This window comes from Olea europaea, unplaced genomic scaffold (assembly GCF_002742605.1).
Source record: "Olea europaea var. sylvestris unplaced genomic scaffold, O_europaea_v1 scaffold994, whole genome shotgun sequence".
Classification (NCBI taxonomy): Eukaryota; Viridiplantae; Streptophyta; class Magnoliopsida; order Lamiales; family Oleaceae; genus Olea; species Olea europaea.
The window spans coordinates 71,040-93,591 of NW_019268453.1; the positions used below are offsets into that span (position 1 = coordinate 71,040).

The 22,552-nt window shown below is 36.8% G+C and overlaps 1 protein-coding gene across 1 annotated transcript; it reads left to right on the top strand.

The window, feature by feature from the left end:
• Positions 1-12,463: 12,463 nt before the first annotated feature.
• Positions 12,464-13,601, top strand: LOC111392890 (non-classical arabinogalactan protein 31-like). The gene is made up of 2 exons (XM_023018299.1): positions 12,464-13,049; positions 13,141-13,601. Exons 1-2 carry the CDS (start codon positions 12,509-12,511, stop codon positions 13,446-13,448), a joined length of 849 nt encoding a protein of 282 aa, XP_022874067.1. The 5' UTR covers positions 12,464-12,508; the 3' UTR covers positions 13,449-13,601.
• The last annotated feature ends 8,951 nt before the right edge of the window (positions 13,602-22,552 follow it).

Below are 22,552 nucleotides of genomic sequence, written 5' to 3' on the forward strand. Positions count from 1 at the left end.
AACGGGAGTGCGGCCAATATACTTTCACAAGAAGCTTTTGCCAAAATGGGAATCTTATCTCAACAGCTTAAAGCGGTTAAAACTCCTCTCCAGGGGTTCGGGGGAGGTGTTATCACTCCAGAGGGTGTCGTCGAGCTTCCTCTAACTTTGGGTTTTGGCCAGAAACAGGTTACGAAGATGACATCTTTTCAAGTGGTACGTGTCTCAATGGCCTATAACGCCATTCTGGGAAGACCACTCCTAAACAAGATCAAAGCCATTGTGTCTACCTTCCACCTAGCCATGAAGTTTTCAACAAGTAATGGCGTTGGGGTCGTGCATGGAGACCAGACAGCTGTCAGACAATGCTATGTTGCCAGCGTTGGGAAAATAAATAACGACGTCATGCAAATCTCGATGATGGAGCTCGAGGCCGGGCAACAAGTTAGACTTGCTCCTATAGAAAAATTGATGGAAATTGAGCTCGAGCATGATAAGAAGGTGACGATTGGTCGGGATCTTGACGTCACCCTGAAGACAGAACTTGTTGGTTGCTTATTTCGCAACATTGACGTTTTTGTCTGGAAGGTTGAGGATATGTCAGGGATAGACCCTAAAATTGCCATCCACAGGCTTAACATTAGCCCAGGGGCCAGACCAGTAAAACAAAGGAAAGACAGTTTGCCCCAGAACGTCGGAAGGTCATTCGCGAAGAAATTAACAAACTCGCCAGTGCTCAATTCATTCGGGAGGTACAATATCCTGATTGGCTTGCCAATGTTGCTTTAGTAAAGAAGGCCAATGGTAAGTGGAGGGTCTGCATTAACTTCACAGATCTTAACAATGCATGTCCAAAGGATAGTTATCCCTTACTGCGGATTGACAACTTGGAGGATAGCACGTCTGGACATAAGCTATACAGCTTCTTGGATGCATTTTCTGGTTATCATCAAATCCTCATGACCGAGGAAGATCAAGAAAAGACGTCATTCATGGCCGATTCCGCCATATACTGTTATAAGGTCATGCCTTTTGGTTTGAAGAATGCAGGGGCAACATACCAAAGGCTCATCAACAAAGTCTTTGCTAACTTGATTGGAAGGAATGTGGAGGCCTACGTTGATGACATGGTAGTCAAGAGCAAACAGGTGGACCAGCATATTTCAGATCTTGAAGAGGTTTTCGACACCTTGCGAAAGTACGAAATGAAGTTAAACCCCGCAAAATGTGCATTTGGCGTGGCCTCGGGCAAGTTCTTGGGCTTTATGATCACTCATCGGGGGATAGAGGCTAACCCTAACAAAATACAAGCCTTGGCGTCTATAGAATCACCAAGGAACAAGAAAGAGGTACAGAGGTTGACTGGTAGGATAGCAGCCTTGAACAGGTTCATGTCCCGAGTATCAGACAGGTGCTTTCCCTTCTTCAAAGTCCTCAGAGGAAACCAAGGCTTTGATTGGAGTGAAGACTGTGAGAAAGCTTTTCAGGAGCTCAAGCAAACATTAACATCTCCTCCTATTCTCACTAGGCCTGAGCCTGGTGACACCTTATTTTTGTACCTAGCCGTATCTCAAAACGCGGTCAGCGGGGTCTTGGTGAAAGAGGTTAACAAAGTTCAACAACCTATCTACTATGTAAGCAAGGTCCTACTAGATGCGGAAACAAGGTATACTTTGGCGGAACAACTTGCCCTTACCTTGGTAATAGCAGCACGGAAACTCCAGCAGTATTTTCAGTCTCACCCTATTGTGGTACTCACTAATCAACCACTTAGGCATATACTTTAGAAGCCGGACGTATCGGGAAAACTGACGAAATGGGCGATCGAGCTTGGAGAATTTGACATCGAATTCAAACCACGCCCATCTATCAAAGCCCAAGCACTAGCCGACTTCATTGCAGAACTAACCCCTAGGCCTCGGGGGCCAGGTGACAGCTCGAGCATGAGCACCAATTTGGACACTTGGAAAATTTTTGTGGATGGAGCATCGAACTCCTCGGGGGCCAGGTGACAGCTCGAGCATGAGCACCAATTTGGACACTTGGAAAATTTTTGTGGATGGAGCATCGAACTCCTCGGGCTCGGGTGTAGGGGTCATCATCATCAGCCCTGACAAACAAATAGAGATCCAATGCGCTCTTAGGTTCGAGTTTGAAGCAACCAATAACGAGGCCGAGTATGAGGCCGTCGTTATTGCTCTGGAGTTTGTGAAGATATTCAGCGATTCACAACTGGTGGTCGGACAGATTGAAGGATCATTTGAAAGAAAAGACGAGAAAATGAGTTTGTACTGTATGAAGGTTCAGGATCTTCAACGAAAATTCAAGAGTTGTGAAATTGCAAAAATTGCTCAAAAGGACAACGAAAAAGTCGACGCATTATCCAGGCTTGTGTTCATGGGGGTAGACAGCCTTGACAGAACAATTCACATTAAAATCATCACAGAACCCAGTATCAATCAAATCCTCGACATCATGGACATTGACAACGAACCATCCTGGATGGACCCAATCATAGAATTCATCACAAGTGGAAATCTACCAAGCGATGCTAGGTTGGTAAGAAGCATCAGAGCTCGAGCTCCTAGGTACTGCATGATCAGCGGTGTCCTCTTTCGCAGAAGTATTGCTCTTCCATACCTAAGGTGCCTTAGACCATCAGAGTCATCCCAGGCCCTTGCTGAAGTTCATGAAGGTGTGTGCGGGAATTATCAAGCAGCCAGGGCCTTGGCCTTTAAACTCGTACAATATGGATACTATTGGCCAACTATGAAGAAAGACGCCTCAGAATATGTTAAAAGATGTGATAGGTGCCAGAGGTTTGGTAATGTTATCCACTCACCAGCCGAAGACCTCACCAACATTAACTGTTCGGCCCCGTTTGAACAATAGGGAGTTGATATCCACGGCCCCTTTCCTGTGGCAAGAGGTCAATTAAAGTTTGTTGCTGTAGCAGTAGAGTACTTCACAAAATAGGCAGAGGCCGAACCTCTCGCCACAATATCGGAGCCCAAGCTAAGAGCCTTCACTTGGAGGTCTATCATTTACAGGTTTGGGATACCAAAGGTCCTCATCACCGACAATGGCAAGCAATTTGACAATCAACGGTTTAAGGACTTTTGCTCAAACCTTGGGATTGATCACCGTCTGACATCAGTTTCGCATCCTTAGAGCAATGGTCTGGCCGAGGTAACAAATCGAATCATATTACAAGACTTCCGAACAAGAATAAACAATGCTAGGGATTCTTGGTCCGACGAGCTGCCTTCTATACTATGGACGAATAGAACAACTCATAGGGCAACCACAGGAGAAACCCCTTTTATGCTACCCTATGGCATTGAAGCAATGGTCCCAGTGGAAATTAGACTGCCAAGCCATAGGAGGCTCGTGCCAGAAACCTCGGAGCATACAACTGAACACCTTGATCTCTTGGAAGAAGTACGGGAGCAAGCCGCTATAAATGTGGCCTTTTACCAAACTAAGACAGCAAAACATTTTAATAGCAAAGTCAAGGCTCGGAGGTTCAGAGCTGGTGATTTGGTCTTGAGGATGGCCGAAGCAGCAGGTCACCCCCTAGGGAAGCTCGGGCCCATCTGGGAAGGACCCTTTGAGGTCATACGACAGGTTCGCAAAGGAGCATACAACTTAAGAGACACTTCAGGTAGACCTCTTCCAAGGCCCTGGAATGCCGACAATCTAAAAATATATTACAAGTAACATTCCCGACGCCATTTAGGAGATTTTCTTTTCTTGCATTTTTTCTTCTGAATGTTATTTTTGGTTCTTCGGGCTTGCGTGCCCTTGCATTTTATTTCTAATTTAGCGGGCCTGAGTGCCCATGCATGTTTTCCATTTTTTTTTTGTAATGAACTACGTTCGGCTTGATCCCGTTTGGGTACGTAGGCAGCTTAGATACAATATAAATCTGAGTCCAGTTCGAGTAATTAATAAATCCAAACCTCGGGTATAACAGCTCGATAGTTTGCTTTGCGTCCAAGGATTACCTAAACCTTGTCCTCGACAAGCCAATGTAAGCATTGCCCTCGAGCAAGCCGCCCTAAGCCTTATCCTCGACAAGCCAATGTAACCCTTGCCCTCGAGCAAGCCGCCCAAAGCCTTGTCCTCGACAAGCCAATGTAAGCCTTGCCCTCGAGCAAGCCGTCTAAAGCCTTGCCCGAGCAAGCATGTAAACCTCGCCCCGAGCAAGCACCAAAGCCTTGCCTCGCGCAGGCACCAAAATCTTGGAGCTTATAATCAGCACATCAAAATAGTGCAGCACAAGTAAAAATCCCGAGGACATACATCCCCGACCATGTATCCTTGGATTTTTGTCCAAGGCTCCAAAGTGAAAGCTCGGGATAAACTTATGTACAGAGGTAGGTCACAATTCTTCGAACACCTCAAGGTTACCACCCATCGCAATTAGTCTTCGAGGTAATTCGATACCAACGTCGGGATAGTTTTACCGTCAAGGTGTTAAACTATTCGCTATTGTCCTCGGCATTATGACTTGCCTAAAATCGAATTATTTCTTCTCAATCGTCGAGATTATTAATTAGTTGTCGGGATATTACTGTCGTCGTGATAATTAATCTTCTTAGTCGTCGAGATAATTAATCGTCTTTGTCGTCGAGATAATTAGTTCTTCTCAATCGTCAAGATATTAATTAACAAAAGTTCGACACATATGTTGATGAAATAAAAATACAACGATAATACAGAATGGGCTCGGTGAAAAGGAAAAACTATTTCCATTAAGATCGGGCATTTTACATCAAAAAAAAAATTATTACAAATCAAAATGAATGCTCAGGGACTGATCAAATTTAGGCGTCGGTGTTCTGACTGCCTTGGCCTTCCTCGACATCATCACCCTCAATGTCGACGTCTTCATCCCCAGCATTTTCTTCAGACTCAGAAAGGTGAAGTTCGTCAGCCACCTCGGGGATTGACTTCAGATCCTCAGGGCGAGCATCTGGCCTCAGGCGAATGAAAGCTCGAGCTTCCTTCAGGGCATGAAAATATGAACCCATAGCATACTCGCCCTTTAACTCGTTGAAGGCGTCAGACTTCTTAAAGTCCTCGATCGCATCCTCTCGAGCATTGGCCAGCTTTGCATCCAAGTCTTTTTGATTGCACTCGCGCTCGAGTTTGAAGTGCTCAGCCTCAACCTTCGCAGTACCGGCCTCATCCTAAGCATTGCGAAGATCATTCCGCATCTGCTCGTGCTCCCTCCTCAGCTGAGCAAGTTTTTCCTTGAGGTCAGCGATCCTTAGATCCCGAGCAGAAACGACACCCTCAAGGTCGGCCATTTTTGAAGACTCGTCTTTCCCCTTCAAGGAAAGACCTCAAGCTATGCCCAGTGTCGGGAAAAAAGAGTGCGGGCAACTTAACCTTGGGATGTAAAGATCACAAAAAATAATAAAAATAAAAACTATCGACGATCTTAGCTTCAAGGCCATAGCCTCGAGAGCCCTCAAGCCATTGCTTAAATCGACGTCTACCCGATATTTGTCAATGATGCTGAGCACTGACTGACATCGAGAGCATCCCTCGGGATTAGTAGGGCCTGGTGGCAGGCACTCATCCTCAAGGTCGACCACGTCAATAGGTCCCCGAGGACGAGACTCCCGAGAAGTCCCCAGAAGATCCTGTTGCTGAGATCCCGTCCTCCCTATTCCCGGGGACGGTCCTCGGGGCCTTGACGATTCACCGGGCCCACTGGTCTGCTTTTCAGGCCTCGCATCCCGAGGTCTCTTTTGGCCCCTCCTCTGGCCTGGAGCCCGAGCCTAGGGAGCCTTAGACTTCTTGTTAACCGCCTGACGAAGGGCACTTGGGTCAAACGTCATTTCTGCAAAAAAAATAACATGTTATTAGCACGAGCATGAGTAAAAATATAGGTCGGGAAATTAAGCGTTAAAATCGCGTATCCTACCCTCGATGCCTTTCATGTTCGCAAGCTCGAGGATATCATCCCCGAGGATGTCATCCAAGTCATAAACGAGGGGCTCGAGCTCCTCTAGCATTTGCCTATGCCTCTCCAACAACTCAAAATACGCCTGACCCCCACAAAACCTAGCAGTATCGGGCACCCCTAACCGAGGACTAAAAGGAACGTCGGGATCTTGAGGTATAGCATAGAACCACTTATCCTTCCATCCCTTCAGGGAGCTAGGCATCCTCGGGATTCTAAACCCTCCTCGGGTTGAGAGGTGAGCAAAACAAGAGTACTGGGGGAGTTGTTTTAGGTCGAAGACCATCCTACATAAGTCGACATACGGGATAATCCCAAGGTATCTACAAGCAATAAAAAAGTATGTCAACATCCTCCACCCGTTCGGCACTAATTGCCCCGGGCTCATATTATGCTCGGTCAAGAGTGCTAGGAAAAAGGGATGCAGTGGCCACCTAAATCCCCTCTTTAGAGAATCTTTGAAAATGATGAACTCTCCTTCCCGAACAATAGCTACCCTATCCTCATCCCCAGGAGATCTAATATCACAATTCGGCATCAGGCCGAACTCCCTAGCAGTCGCCACTGCTAATTGCTCCTTAAACCTACAAGGCTGGTCGGGGTATACTAACGGGGTCGGGATATCCTGAGCTCGAGGATTAGCACTTATGGGGACGGCCATAGGTATTATTGACTGCCCTAAGTCCTCGGTTGGGGTTCCTGAACTCGAGGATGACGTATCACTATCACTGCTCGACATCCTATCTTAAATATAGACTTTTCTAAAAACAAACAACTTAAAGTCTAGAGACTCACCTTATCCCGACGACTCCGACAAGGTTTACTGATAGTGAAAACGTAAAAAATGAATAGGAAATGAGGCTTATATAGGGAAACCTGGGTGGGAGGCCAAAGGTCGCATCCTGAACCGTTCGATCATGCCACGTGTCCTACATCCCACGGTCTAAAAGTTACACCGCCTTTCTACTAGGGCCGGCGTCATTACCACATCTGACGTCAGCCCTCAGGAGCCCTTCCTCAGCAATGAATCGTCGAAGGTGTTATACCGAGGACTGTAATTTTGATCTTTTGCGCCTATCCTCATGCGTATAATCAAGCACTAGTGCACGGGGGCCAGTGATATAACCAAATATTTGTTCCCTACGTATATGTTTACCAACATGCTCGGGATATATGTGCTCGGGTATCTGCCACATACCCGTGCTATTAGCCCCAAGAGTTATTTGAAAATCATTCGACATGTCCTCGGGATTATGACCTACGTCAACGCCTTATCCAATGGGAAATTCATTCTGACTAAAAATCCTCAACCTATGTCTCCTATGACCAGAAGAACTCTATTAAATAATTGGTATCACAGTTATACCGCAATTCAAACTCCTATCTTGCGTAGGACTCATTGGTATAAGATTGCAAAATCAAGCTGTCCTATTACAGGTGCACTACGGAATCCTAGTATGAACACACCACCTACCTCTATAAATACGAAGCACTTAATCATTATTCAGGTACGTTTTTCATTGTTCTCCAGCACATAGCCTCACGCATAAAATTTCCTTTCTGACTTAAGCATTGGAGGGGCGACGAGAACACACCTCGTTGCCTTTGTTTCAGGTACCGGAAGATCACGTCCGTGTTCCTCATCAGTCATCAAGCTCGGGAAATCTACAGGTACGATTTTTGGTAGCATCAGTATCTAAGTCCCGTAACTAGATAGAACTCAGGAAATGAAAATCGTAAAAACCTGCTAGCTACCAAAAACCACATCTCTTTCTTGTTCAATTGCTTAACCTCTCAGAGTAGAAAAATAATGTATTAGTTGAGGTTGAACAACTATTTCCTTACAATTCGCATACTAGGAGAAGCATGAATCAGTCAGCATCTGTTTCCCTCCATCGTTAAACTTTGCTGTAAAATTCGACATCACATTTTTGGTTGCATTTGTGGTAATTTTACCGAGAAGTCATAAAGCTTCCTGTATAATATACTCACATTCCTACAATAGATGCCAAGAGTAACAAACCAGACCTCAATATTTGATGCTTGAACATCGATTCATATCACATAGTAAGCAAATCTCATTCAAATAATTCATCACATACTCTACTCATGACACATACAACTAAGGTCACAAATTATGTAGAAAGATAGGCATATTATCCACATATATAATCAAAGTCATCATCAAGATATAAACCCGCCGTAAACACATATGGGTCACATTATAAATATTAAAGATGTGAATCTAATTAGGAAATTGGTCACGGTCGAAACATAAATCGAAAAGAATATGCTAGTCAAAACAAAAAAATTAAAAAAATTTGTGTTTCTAACTGAGAGATGTATCACCGTCAAAACACAAATCATCGATAATGACTTGGTCACAAAAATCACTAAAAACTTGGTCACAAAAATCACTAAAAAAGGCGGATTTTCATGCCTAAATAGATGGGGTCGCCACAATCAAATGGGGCACAGACACTTTCGAATTTATTTTTTTTATATTATATTGAGGTCACAATTTCAAGATATGTGTGACTACCCAAACCATACCCACCCAACAAATGTTAAACACGAATATTCCACTAATTAAATCAATATAAGAAATCGATTTACCTTTAGACGAACAGGATTGCGCGGCGAGGTTTTGGAACTAGTTTTGGGCGTTGAAACTTTAATCCCTTTCGTGCTTTTTCGTTTCCATGCTTTCCTTCTAGAACTCTCAACAATATTCGCCCAACTTTTGGGATCATTGTCCTTATTAAAACCCTCTTCAAGATTTGACTTTCACGAATGAAAATCGTGTCACTGTAGCACCGATGTCACAATCCTTCAGTTTATGGAACATAAGGCCATGGATTTGTGGCTTGACGGGAGGTTTAACGTGGGATGGTTTTTTAGTTTTCCACGTATTGAGGAGTTAATTATGGATATATATGATATTCTCTCTCTTGTTTGATATATATCTATTTTATCTTTTCAAAAAACATGGTACTTAAGTTTGGTGTGTGTGTGTGTGTATATTATAATTTATTAATTATTTAGTGAAATGTCTGACTTTTGAATAAAAAAATTTAATCTACGATTTTATATATATATTTAGGGCCCATCCAAATAATAAAATTGGCCATTTTTTGGGCCCATGAAGTTTTGACCCAATAGGGTTGGTCACGAAGCCCAATAGATGATAGTCCAACAGTCATTTTAGTTTCCCCACTTCTTCATGTGCCTAATATTCAGAATAAACCAACTGCGTCGGAGTGTCGGATCAAGTTAAAAATCTGCAGTTGAAAATGTGTGAAGAACAGTCATTTTATTTCAGACAATGGCTTAAAGTTGAGTGTTGTAAATTAAACAATTTGAAGTTTTGTGGTCAAAGTGAAATTTAGTGTAGAGTCCAATGGTCATTATTAAAATTAATATTTCTTTCCATATATAGGAAGAACATGCATTAATTACAATTTACACTTCAACTTTGGATGCGTTTACTTTCTTTTTCTTGTTGCCTCGTAAATGTCTAACACTGCGAAAAAATGCAATCACAAGGGATGCCAGAGTATTCGTATTAAAATTTAGAATTCAGATGAAATTTTATAATGCTCGCATCTATTAAACATTGTACTCTATGCCCAAAATCGGTGCTTCGAGTCGTGAGACTTCTACTAGAGCTTGTCAAATGGTTGGGTTCGAGCATGCTTAATTTTGACATTGTTGTCTAACCTATTTAATTTCTAATATACCGTAAAAATTGACAGAATATAAAATATAATCATCATTTGCAATACAACACGTGGGACCTACGCAGAAGGATTGAATCATTGAAAAAGGTGCATACTTCATGCCACTCGTCGTGCTAAACACAAGAAACATTGCGGGATCTACGTTGGATCCAAATGTTTAATTTAATTACATTTTTATATATTTAAGTAATTATAGCTACCCATTGTTTGGATTACTTTAGGTCTGGAGGCACGTTAACAATAGTTGCTAGCCAATCCAAAGAGTTTAGACTGATTTTTATAGTCTCGTTTTCCAATCTACGATGTCTGCTTTAAATTGGCCCTTGACTTTTAGCCCCTGTTTGACTCCCATTTTTCGATAATGAAAATAGAAGGAATAATATTTTTTTGAAAAATGAGACTTTGAAAAAAAATGAAAAAATTTTCGATTTTCGTGTAATATTATTTTATGGAAGATTGTGTGATTGAAAATAAGAGAGAGAGAAATAGAATATAATTTAATGTGGGCCAAACGGGGGCTTAAATTGAAATATTTACCCGTTTTGAGAAACCTTAACCTTAAAGTATTTACTGTACAAATCGCTACATTATACTACGTTTTACCGACATATTTGATATTCCGGATGCATAGCAACAAACAAGATTAATTCCAAAAAAATTTTCTAACCTATTTAATTTCTAATATACCGTAAAAGTTGACAGAATATAAAATATAATCATCATTTGCAATACAACACGTGGGACCTACCCAGAAGGATTGAATCATTGAAAAAGGTGCATACTTTATGCCACTCGTCGTGCTAAACACAAGAAACATCGCGGGATCTACGTTGGATCCAAATGTTTAATTTAATTACATTTTTATATATTTAAGTAATTATAGCTACCCATTGTTTGGATTACTTTAGGTCTGGAGGCACGTTAACAATAGTTGCTAGCCAATCCAAAGAGTTTAGACTGATTTTTATAGTCTCGTTTTCCAATCTACGATGTCTGCTTTAAATTGGCCCTTGACTTTTAGCCCCTGTTTGACTCCCATTTTTCGATAATGAAAATAGGAGGAATAATATTTTTTTGAAAAATGAGAGGTTGAAAAAAAATGAAAAAGTTTTCGATTTTCGTGTAATATTATTTTATGGAAGATTGTGTGATTGAAAATAAGAGAGAGAAAAATAGAATATAATTTAATGTGGGCCAAACGGGAGCTTAAATTGAAATATTTACACGTTTTGAGAAACCTTAACCTTAAAGTATTTACTATACAAATCGCTACATTATACTACGTTTTACCGACATATTTGATATTCCGGATGCATAGCAACAAACAAGATTAATTCCAAAAAAAGACAAAAAATATTAATCTGTCGTTGTCTTTGAAAACATGACAATCAATGGATTTGCACAATGGAATTACACTTTGTGATAAGAACAGAAGATTAATTATGCCGTTTCGAGGGAATGGCATAGTTTGTGAGTCCAAATTGGAATCTATTTATTGCTGAGAGATGTAAACAAGTTACTGGAAACTTCTGTAACCCTCGTAAGATGTGCAAATTACCAAACTTAACACGCTTTGCTCCATGTGAAGCAGATCCAAAGGAAGAGTTGTTGAAATTAAAAAGAAAATTGGTGCAAAGCTTCCCCTAATTTATTGGTTCATTGCGCAAATCGAGTAATGCTATTTGTATTCGTCCTACGTATCATACATATTTAAGAGTAACGTCTCAATGAGCGACATCAAATAACATTATTTATATTTCAATTGGTAAATTATCTTTTATCTATTATTGTAGTGAGCATATCCTTTTTTTTCACTTTCCATCTAATTTGTTGTTAATTAAGCACGTGATTGTCACGTCTATAGCCTATTTGGTGGAAATGGTCCATAAGCAGTAGGTTTTCTGCGATATAGTGTTTTATCTTTAAATCTTGATGCAAACATCCCTAACTTTTCACCAAATTGGTGCATTTGATACCTTTGATTTGTTTTCGTTTAGTTGACGTTGAAAATGTCAAACTTCTGATATAAATACTAAAATGACAAATATTGTAGTTAAATAAATAAGTAAAAAAATCAGAAGTTTGATTTTTTTTTAATGGTCAATCGAATGAAAACTATCTAAAATGACCAATTGCACCTATCAGGCGAAACGCATGAACGTTTGCACAAAGATTTGAAGGTTAGAGATCATTCGCACAAAAATTTACACCTGTTCGGGACCATTTCCACCAAAAAGGTTTTGCACGTGACAATCACGTGCATAATTAATGGCAAAGATAAATAGACAGTGTCAAAAAGGATATTTGCGCCATGTAGCTAGGTTAGGGATGATTTGCATAGTTGTCCACTCTTGAAAGGTTGTACTGTTAAAAGTATAGATAGCATGGTTTTACATAACTGAGTAAATATTTTTACAAAATCTAAAAAAAATAAAAACGTTAAATACAATTTATGGAAACATTAATAAGAGGTGTGACAAAATGAAGGAATTCTTTGATTTTTTAGGGGTACAAATCTTTTTAATTCATGAGTCGATCTCTCTAGACGAATAAAAAGAAAAGAAAAAGGGAAAAAGGAAAGAGGTTGTGCCTCGACTGTATTATTATTATTATTATGTACCGAGTAGTCCGACACAATTTCAAGGACTTATCGGAAATATGATATCCCTGTCCCAGTGGTTTACTAAAAGTCACCTTTTTTTTTCACAAATTTGAAATATTTCACAGAATATGCAGCTTGAAAGCCCTATAAATACACTCTCCATAAACCTTGAAGTTCAGTTCACTTAACACACACTACACTTTGGGCACAATGGCTCTAGCTTTAGGAAAAGTTCTCGTGCTTTTGGTGCTACTGTCTAGCTCCTTCACAGTTTTTAGTGATCTCGTTGGTGTTGCCAAGGAACCTGTTCCAGTCCACCCGCCTGCACCAGCCCCTGCACCCCACCACAAGGGCCATCACCACCACCACCATCCCCCCACCCCACCCCCAAGCCACCCTCCAGTTAAGCCTCCCACTTCACCACCAGTTAAGCCTCCCAGCCACCCTCCAGTTAAGCCTCCCTCTTCGCCACCAGTCAAGCCTCCCATTCCACCAGTCAAGCCTCCCACTCCACCACCAGTCAAGCCTCCCACTTCACCACCAGTCAAGCCTCCTACTCCACCAGTTAAGCCTCCCACTCCACCAGTCAAGCCTCCCACTCCACCGCCTGTTAAGCCTCCGAGCCACCCACCGGTGAAACCTCCTAGTCCCCTACCCATCAGGAAGGCTGTGGCTGTTCAAGGTGTTGTATATTGCAAGTCCTGCAAGTACAGAGGGGTTGGAACCCTCATTGGAGCCTCTCCACTTGCCGGTTAGTTTACATCTTCCTCACCTCGTAAGTTAATTAGTGGTCTATAGTACAATGTGCAAAATTTGAATTTGATTTTTGTGTTATTCTGCAGGGGCTTTGGTAAAGCTACAGTGCAACAACACCAAGTGGGGACTCGTTGAACAAACCAAGACAGACAAGAATGGTTATTTCTTCTTCAAGCCATCTAAGCTGACAACAGCTGCATTCCACAAGTGCAAGGTGTTCATAATTTCATCACCATTGCCAACATGCAGTGTCCCGACCAATATGGGCAGCGGAGCCTTTGGTGCCATCTTGATTCCCAGCCGCAAGCCACCGGTTAAGCCACTTCCATTTCAACTCTTCACAGTTGGGCCATTCGCCTTTGAGCCAGCCAAGAAAGTGCCATGCCACCTCTAGATCCAGCCATCCAGGATTTTAGTTCCATCTTTGCCTTTATCTTTGTGATTGTGATTGTGTATGTTAAAAAGTACTGCATGTGTAACAGCTTTAATTTGGGCCATGATGTTAGATTTTTACAGCAATAAATAAAAAATATTTCAGTCAAGCTTATCTATGTATTCGTACCTTTTATATACGTACATATAAAAATAACGTATAAATAACAGAGAGAACATGTTCTTTATGGTTCATCAATGGATGTGGGTTGTATCACTTGTGGGAGACACGAATGCGACTTTTCAGGCGGGTAAAATTTGGAGCCTAATCCTCACGTTTCCCCAAAACTGTAGCTAGATTTTAGTGAATACAACGTCCCTTAACCGACAATTTTACCTTTAATTTTAAGGGAAAATTGCTACCGGTCCCTAATCTTTTTAATTTTTACAGATATTATCCTAATCTTCATTTTGCATCAATAAATGTCTCCAACCTTTCATAAATTTGCAGATAAAATCCATCTTCAAGGAAACTTCCATTGTATCGTTAATTGACCAAAAATTGGAAAATTTTATTAATTTTGACCAAATTGGAAAAGGGTATTTTCGGACTTTGCATTTTTTTTCATATTAAAATAAGTTATTTAATTAAATTAAAAAACCAAAAAATAAATATGAATAACATAATATATAAATACTATCAAAACCTTTCTCCTACTTCTCCGACTAGACTACCACTTAGCCACCTTCGACCATGATGATGTCATCATTGTCACTATACTCCCATTACCAGTGGAAGCACCCTCCACAGAAAAATCGAGAAATTCCCAAAGCAAATCAAACCCCAAAATTCTGGCCAACCCACAATCCCCATTACCAATGGAAGCAACCTTCATAGAAAAATCGAGAAGTTCCCATAGCAAACCAAACCCCTAAATTCTGTCAACCCACACCCCTTCACCCCTCGAAACTAGAACACGGAAAATAATAGAACAGAAATATCGAACCCAGCACCACTACTCAATTTCACATAAATTTCCTCCATTACCTTCGCCCTTCATTTCCACTCAATTTCACCCAAAAAAAAGGGAACCCGAACCCAACACCACCGCCCATTTCCCATTTTTCTCTGCATTACGAAATCCAATTTGTTGCCGTATTTCTTGAATTCGACCACCAATTTCTATTCAGGTACCGTAACTAAGTCACCTGTAATTTTCAACTTCGACTACTGTAATTTAGTATAGAAGCTTTTGTTCGGTTTCATTAGGGTTTAGTGGGTCAGGCTGGTGATGGTGGCAGTAACTATAGCTATGTCAATGATGGTGGAAGATAGTGACGATGATGAAGGATTTGGGAAAGGGAGGGTTGGGTAGTTTTTTTTTTTTTTTAATTTAATTTAATTATTAATCTAAGATTGACTAAAATGCCCCTTCTAATTTGGTCAAAATTTATCAATTTTTGGTCAATTAACGGTATATCCATCCAGATGGACATCAGCTGCACATTTATGAAATATTGGGGACCTTCACTCGTACAAAATAAAGGTTAGAGTAAAGTCTGCAAAAATTGAAAAGATTAGGGACTGCTATTGCAATTTTTCTAATTAACCTCAAAATTTTATTCAAAGGAATATGTTATCCTTTTCTTTACTTAATCAAAAATAAAAAGAAAAGTTATACGTGTAATAATATTCAGGATAAAGTAGGATCGGTGAGATTTTCAGGTGTGCTGTGTAACATTATAAAATGGGGGCCCTCTTTCGTGCAATTGAAAAAAATATATTAATAAAAATGTATTCTAGTAATAAAAAATATGACATTAAAATATTTGAATACTTTTTTATATGTCGTAAATAAGAAAAATACAAATAAAGTTTAAAAGTACCTTTTGCACTTCATCAAAACGAAAATGCCTCTTGTCCAGGCCAAAAAACAGGGTGCCGAGGTGTTTCCACCTCGGCCGTTGAATCTGGAAAAAAAAATGTATGGGATCTGGGGATTGAGGTGATGCCACCTCAGCCCTCTGTTTTTTACCCTGTTTCTGAGCCTGGCTCAGAAGCAGAACTCTCATCAAAATTCACATGTCATCGACAAAAAAAATATCCAAGCCACTAAGCTCTTCACGAAATTCCTTATAAGCAAACCTTGAAATCAAATACAGTAAATATCGCGTGTAAACCTCGAAATGCAACAAATCATGTAAAAATACTTCTTCTCACAATTAGAAGCGAACTCACTAATTAAAGTTTCATGATCAATATGTTCAAGCAAATCTTGTTCAATAGATATCAAAGTTAGTCAATTCAACCATTCTTGTAATATAGTTGATTGCAAATAAGATTTCAGTAAATTCAATTTTTAAAAACTTATTTCGACATATGTAACAGAATAAAAATTGTCAATAGCATTCTATAAGCAATAAATATATTCGAAAAGTAATTCAATCTTTTCAAAAAAGTCAATATGCCAAAAGCTATTTTCGTTCCTTTTGGCAAAGGATTTCTCAAAAAAAAAAAATTAACTCTTGAAACAAATCTTCACTATCAAGATCGTAAAAAATTACATATCCTAGAACAATGTCAAGTTGACTACAACTTTCGAATTAGCATCATCCAATAAGTTTAATTATAAGACAATTCCATATTATACCAAGTCGAAGCCTACAATTAATAAAGAAAAAATTTATAAACAAAAATAGTTAAGCACGACATATTAAACTTAGCAACGAAGGAGTCTAAAACCATGTGAATCGTTTCCCATGCACTAATAGCATGTCTTGATATGATACACAATTAGGACAATAATGTTAAATAAGAGTCATTATTTTTCTACTTTTACCTTTTTTTTTTCTATAAGATTTGTGACTTTTAACTAACATAATAATAAAGGTTTTAAATTTTAAAATTATTACATATAACCAAAAATAAAAATAAAAATAGGCGTCCCCATTGGTCCCAACACTTGCGCATCCTCAAGGCGGCTTCTGGGATCAGGTTGTATTTGTGACAAAATCGAGTTTTTAATTGAACGCATAATGCAAAATTTGTCAACTAGTGACTCAAATTTTACTAAAAATGAAGGTTGAATACTGGGACTGTCAAAATATTATGCCTGGAACATAGTTTTTTTTATTTTCCTCCCAATATATTTAGGGGGTATTTGAGAGACATATTTATGTAAAAATGTATTTTTGAATAGTAATTGATGGAAAATATGTGATTGAAAAATAAGGAAAAATTTTTAATTTACGTGTAATATTATTTTAATAAAGAATGTGTGGTGAAAAAGAAGAGAAAGAAAATTACATTTTGAAAAAAATGAATATCAAATGGGCTCTTAACAATAGGATGAGATCAAGAATGAAAAAAATAAGTGATAAATTGTGGGGGGCGTTTGTTTCTCGTTTTTGTAAGAACGAGAATAAAAAATATAATCGTTATAGATCCCACACAAAAAATAAAAATTTAAATTTAATGACTTGATGTGATGCATAACGATAGTATTTTTTATTTTAATAAGAAAAAAATGAAAAACAAGTGGGGCTATATAAAATTTCTTAATTATTTGATTATTTCTCAAAAGAAGTAAAAGGAGATTGTACCTCTGGACAATCATATTTTCTGCTGACGTCGACTTGACAAAGTTGTCTTTACTCTGATGGAAATCATAAGAGAAATCCCTGAATTTATTATTTACGAAATGGTATCCGATGCCACGACAATGATTATAGCTATAGGAGATTCATCTACATCGCGATATGCCTGTGTAGGAGAGCTATAAAAAGTTAATTTTTGAAAATCGAATTTTTCTCTTTACGAATATTTTAAGGATATATCATTAAAAAGTAAATAAAATATGATAAATACTTGCCATCTTATACATAACAACACAATTTTGAATTAGTATCGTATTGAAAGGAAGTCTAAATAATTTCTTTCTTCCATTCATTTATCAGTTGAAGTAATTGATGTTCTACACGAATAGAAAAATCTTACAATGAAAGTATTTATCCAAAAAAAAAGTTTTCTGAAACAGTAGAAAAAGAAATTCACTTTGTTATTTAGACGAAAAAAGGATTCCTATTATTGAGAATTGAATGAACCTTTTCCTCTTGAATTAGACAAACAAAGAAGGGAAACCCGTTGAATTCTTACACTTCATGTCTACGACTCAATTCATCCGATTACTACGGGGATGAACAAGGCTCAAGCTTACTGATCTGCTAGGATGCTTAATCGTTGTCTCACTTATTATTTACTATGGAAGCTCTAGTTTACGACCAGATGAACGAGCAGCTTGGAGCTTGTAATAGGATGAATTGAGATAGTATTTTGTAAACACGTAATTATCTCAAATATATTAACCATTTCAATTGCATACATCACTGTAATTCCACTTGACACTTATTGTAATGATAAACGGCTTGTTTGTTTGTTTGTACTTCCGTTTACCTCATATTCCTTTTTTCTTAGTAGTCAATCATCGGGTCACTATTTTTGCTTATTGAACGTGATTTTCTCCTAAATTGATTGAGTTATTGAATTCTTTTATCACATGTTAATCTTTTTCCCTATTAATGGGCTTATTTGTATTGGGCTACTGACATAAGCCCATTATTTTGATAACCCATTACTACGTTTCCCAAAAGTGTCTTATTTTTGTTGTAAATGGTAAGTTTATTAGTTAATGACAATTGTATCTCTGTAACTCTAAAAATTATTATCGTAACTATAGGATTTTGGTTCTTAATAAAATATACACAAGTCCATTAACTTCTTTCTATTTTCTCTTTTTTTCACAACAAGTTACCAGCACGAAGGCTTAGTTTAGCGAAAGTAGTGATTTTTATAAGCACAATTATTTATCACAGTACCAAAATTAATTTGATAACATGTGAATTTTATATGGGTAAAACCACCTGTCCCGACTTGGGGACAGGTTTAAAAACAAGAGCGCCATGTATTGGAGGGGCAGGCGCCCTTCTAATAGGTGGCGCCCCTGTTTTTTTATCCCAATCCCTAAGTCGGGGACAGGGAGCAAGGTCAATTTTATATATGCATATGTCGAAATCACATGGCAAAATCACTTCATTAGTTGCTAGGAATCATAACATGCTTGTGAAATAATGGTTCTGTCACAATAACGTTTCTGCCAACACATTATGCTTCTGCCATAATGATTACGTCCAATCCGCCACAATTTGTTTCTTCTAAACCCAACTCCTTGCTTTTGCTAATTCAATTTCTCTTAATTGTATATACATGTTTACCCTAGTCTCTTGATTTCGTCGTCGCCATCATTCGGAGTACTGAGTTTTTTTCCTTTTCATCACGCTTTAATTATTCATATTTTAATTTTTGTTAATTAATCATCCTTTTAAATTTTGTACAAATCTTTAATCATGATTATTTTATATAGATACTTTCATGAATACTCTTTTTATCTTTAACTTCATTAATGATTTTTTATTCATATATAAACTTTAAATTGTGCATCGTTTTGTTGCCCTAAAGTAACATAACATTATAATTAATATTTTTGAAGTATATTATTTGCTCGTGAAAAGTATAAATTATAATTTTCAATATTTCAAAAAAATATTGGTATATTACTCTTGAAAAAGCAATAATAAGATACGACGTACTCCCGATGTAACACATGTTTTGACGAACATATTATTTTAAAGGTAGCATAAAACATCTTTATCTCTTTCAATGCTATTTTGCAAAACGTCCATACCTTACTTTTCATGTTTTTGGCATTTTCACTCTTTACCTTCACCTTTCATTACGAAAATTATTATTTTCATCCAACTTCTCATGCAAAATGATAAATATACCCTCATATTTAAATATAAAAAAAATTAAATAACAAATTGCAATCATACTCTCAAACTTTTTTTAAAAGTGCGAATAAGTCCAATAAATTATTAATAGGGTAATTAGTGCAAAACGTCCATACCTTCCAATATTATTGTTCAAATCATCCATACCTTTTATTTTTTTTGACATTTTCACCATTATTTTCACATTTTACTTAGAATATCATCATTTCCATCTATTTTTTAATTAAAAGTTTTAAAATAACAAATATACTCTCCATTTTTAAACAAAACAAAAATAAAGAACAAATTGCAACTATACTCTCAAAAAAATTTTAAAATAAAAGAACAAATAAATTTCAAACAAATAATTAAAAATTTAAAAAAATCATTTTCTTTTATATTATGGAAATCCGTAAAACAATCTTTGATAGCAGCATTCTCAAATTATTTTGAAATTATTACAATCTATAAAGTGGGCCAAGAATATATGATTTACGAATATGTCACATCATATCCAAGCATCATGCGGGTTAATTTCAAGAAAATATAGTCCAACAATTTTATATGAAAGACAGCGTGTATTGTACAACTCAAAAGAGACTATATCAAAAGAGACATGATGAAACATATTTCTCCAAAAAAATTTCAGAGTTTCAAAAAAGTAGTGATGTCGATGTACAACAAATTTGTTCAAGTGACAATATCGCTGATTTATTTACAAAAGTACCGCCGACATCTACATTTAAGAAATTTGTTCATGAGATTGAAATGCATCGACTTAAAGATTTTCATTGGTCAACATCATGGGGAGTAGCCATACTATTTTTCCTTTACTTAGGTTTTATCTCACTGGATTTTTCTAACAAAGTTTTAATGAGACAACATTTATTTTAATACTCCAAAAATAACTATACTTTTTTTTTATTTGATTTTTTTGTCACATTGGGTTTTTATCAAACGAGATTTTAATGAGGCAAATATTTTGTAATATGTCATTCAAGAGGAGTGCTGTAAATGGTAAGTCTATTAGTGAATAACAATTGTATTCTTACAATTCTAAAAATCATTACCGTTTATCCCGAATTCTTCTCTATAAATATAGAAATTTGATTCCTAATAAAACATATACAATTATATTGATTTCTCTCTATTTCTTCTATTTTTCTCTCTTTTCACAACAATTTCCACACTTTATAAAATCGGAATATTAAAATCGCCTCCAGTCATATCGCACTCGTCTAGGTTTGAAAACAAAAAAGTCGATGGTAAAGTTTGAAATTTGTTCTACTCTGTCCCACCATCATGTGCTTTGAAATTTCAATCACCACCAATATTTTATTTAGTTCAACTTGGACTCTACCACTTCCTAGTAACGGTGTGTTGGGTTCGAAATGATTGTAGTGAATGAGATTAACGATGCGATATAAAGTAACGATGATTGTAACGAGAAACAATATTTAAAAGTAAAGAAATTGATAATGAGAGTTAATCACAGAAGTACGACATTTTATTAATTGATAATATGAAGAGAAATATAAGAACTCAACAATTCTTACTTAAACAAAACTGAAAGAGAAGATCATTATTTATAGGTATATGACATAGTATAAAGATGAAAATAAGAATAAGGAAATAATATATTTCAATAAAAATCACGTGAAATATAAAAAAATAAATTTTTCATAAAATTAAGAAAACAATTTATTTCTTAAAAAATCCACCCTAATTTGGGTTACAAACCCAACACGTTTAGCTCAGTGTGGTTCTATTTATTATTTTAAGAATCGAAATCGCTCATTAAATTTAAATATTTCATAAATGGATCATTCCGTTTATGAAATAAATGGAAGTCCAATCATCACCAATATTTTATCTAGTTCCACCTGGACTCTACCACTTCCCAATAACGGTGAGCTTAGCGTGGTTCCATTTTTTATTTTAAGAATCGAAATCGTTCATTAAATTTAAATATTTCATAAATGGATCATTCCATTTCATGAAATTTATGGAACCGAACCGAAAAAACTGACAATTTAAGAGGTTCGATTCAATTAGAATACACACCCCTAGTAGGCGACTGATGATTCGATCTAGGAATTTCCATGATTGAAACTATCCATTAAACTTCTATAGTTTGTAAAAGACATCACTCAATTCCATGTATTTTTTGAAATCAAACCGAAATATGTACTTTTGATTCGACGTTAGCTCGAGAAGTATGATTTCGAATAAAAATGTTCACCCCCTACTATTCGTAACCACTTAGGGTGTGTTTGATAGCGCACCATTTTCGATGAAAAATGAAAAATCAATACCATTTTTCAACTTTTGTAGTGTTTGATAGGTGAAATTTTTCATGAAAAATGAATTCCACCTTTCTTGGCCATATCAGCATTTTCCATGAAAATCTTGAATTCCGATTCTCATCAAAATGGTGAGAATTGGAATTCTCAGTTACTATAGCAATTTTTATTTTTTTTTAAATGGAAATAAATTCTAAGAATTATATTGTAAAAAAAATATTTCCATTTAACTGACAATTTTCATGTAAAACAAAGTTAAACGAACACTAAAAGATAGGTGATTTTCTTGATTTTTTTTTTGTTGGCAATGTAAACAAATTTCATACCCAATACCAATAAATTATGTCTCTTTAATTGACAATTTTCATGTAAAACAAAATCAAACGAATATCAAATAACACTTTTATTTCAACATTTTTCACGTGAAAAATTATATATCAATCAAATATAATAATTTACAATTTCCAAGAAAATAATTTTTAGACAATTTAATTCCCTAAAATTCGTTTTAAATTCAATTCGGTTCAATTTTTGCAATCAAACGGACCCTCAAGGTATCTCTAATGATACATGCACGCCAATTTGGTGTAAAATTTGAAGTAACTCATGATTCCAAATTTATCCTTCATTTTATATAACAATAAATTATAATCTGTATATATCTTTTTTTTTTATCCTTTTAATATTTAACGATCTAAATTTTATTTTAATGTAATCGCTAATTTTAATTAACATTTATTAGTTAATTCTAATCAACTGATTGAATTAAAATTGTTCATTAAAACTTAAATGTTACAAATTATATAATAGAAATTAAGAATTTTTTTTCATCAACATAACCTCGGTGGACGTTTAAAGAAGAAGATAGTACAAAAACAAAATAAATATCTCAAAAGAAATTTAAAAAAAATAAAATAAAGTACAATACAACATTAAACTAAAAATAATAATTTAGTTCATTAAGAACATGTTTGAGTCCCCCGCCCCCCCCTCCCCC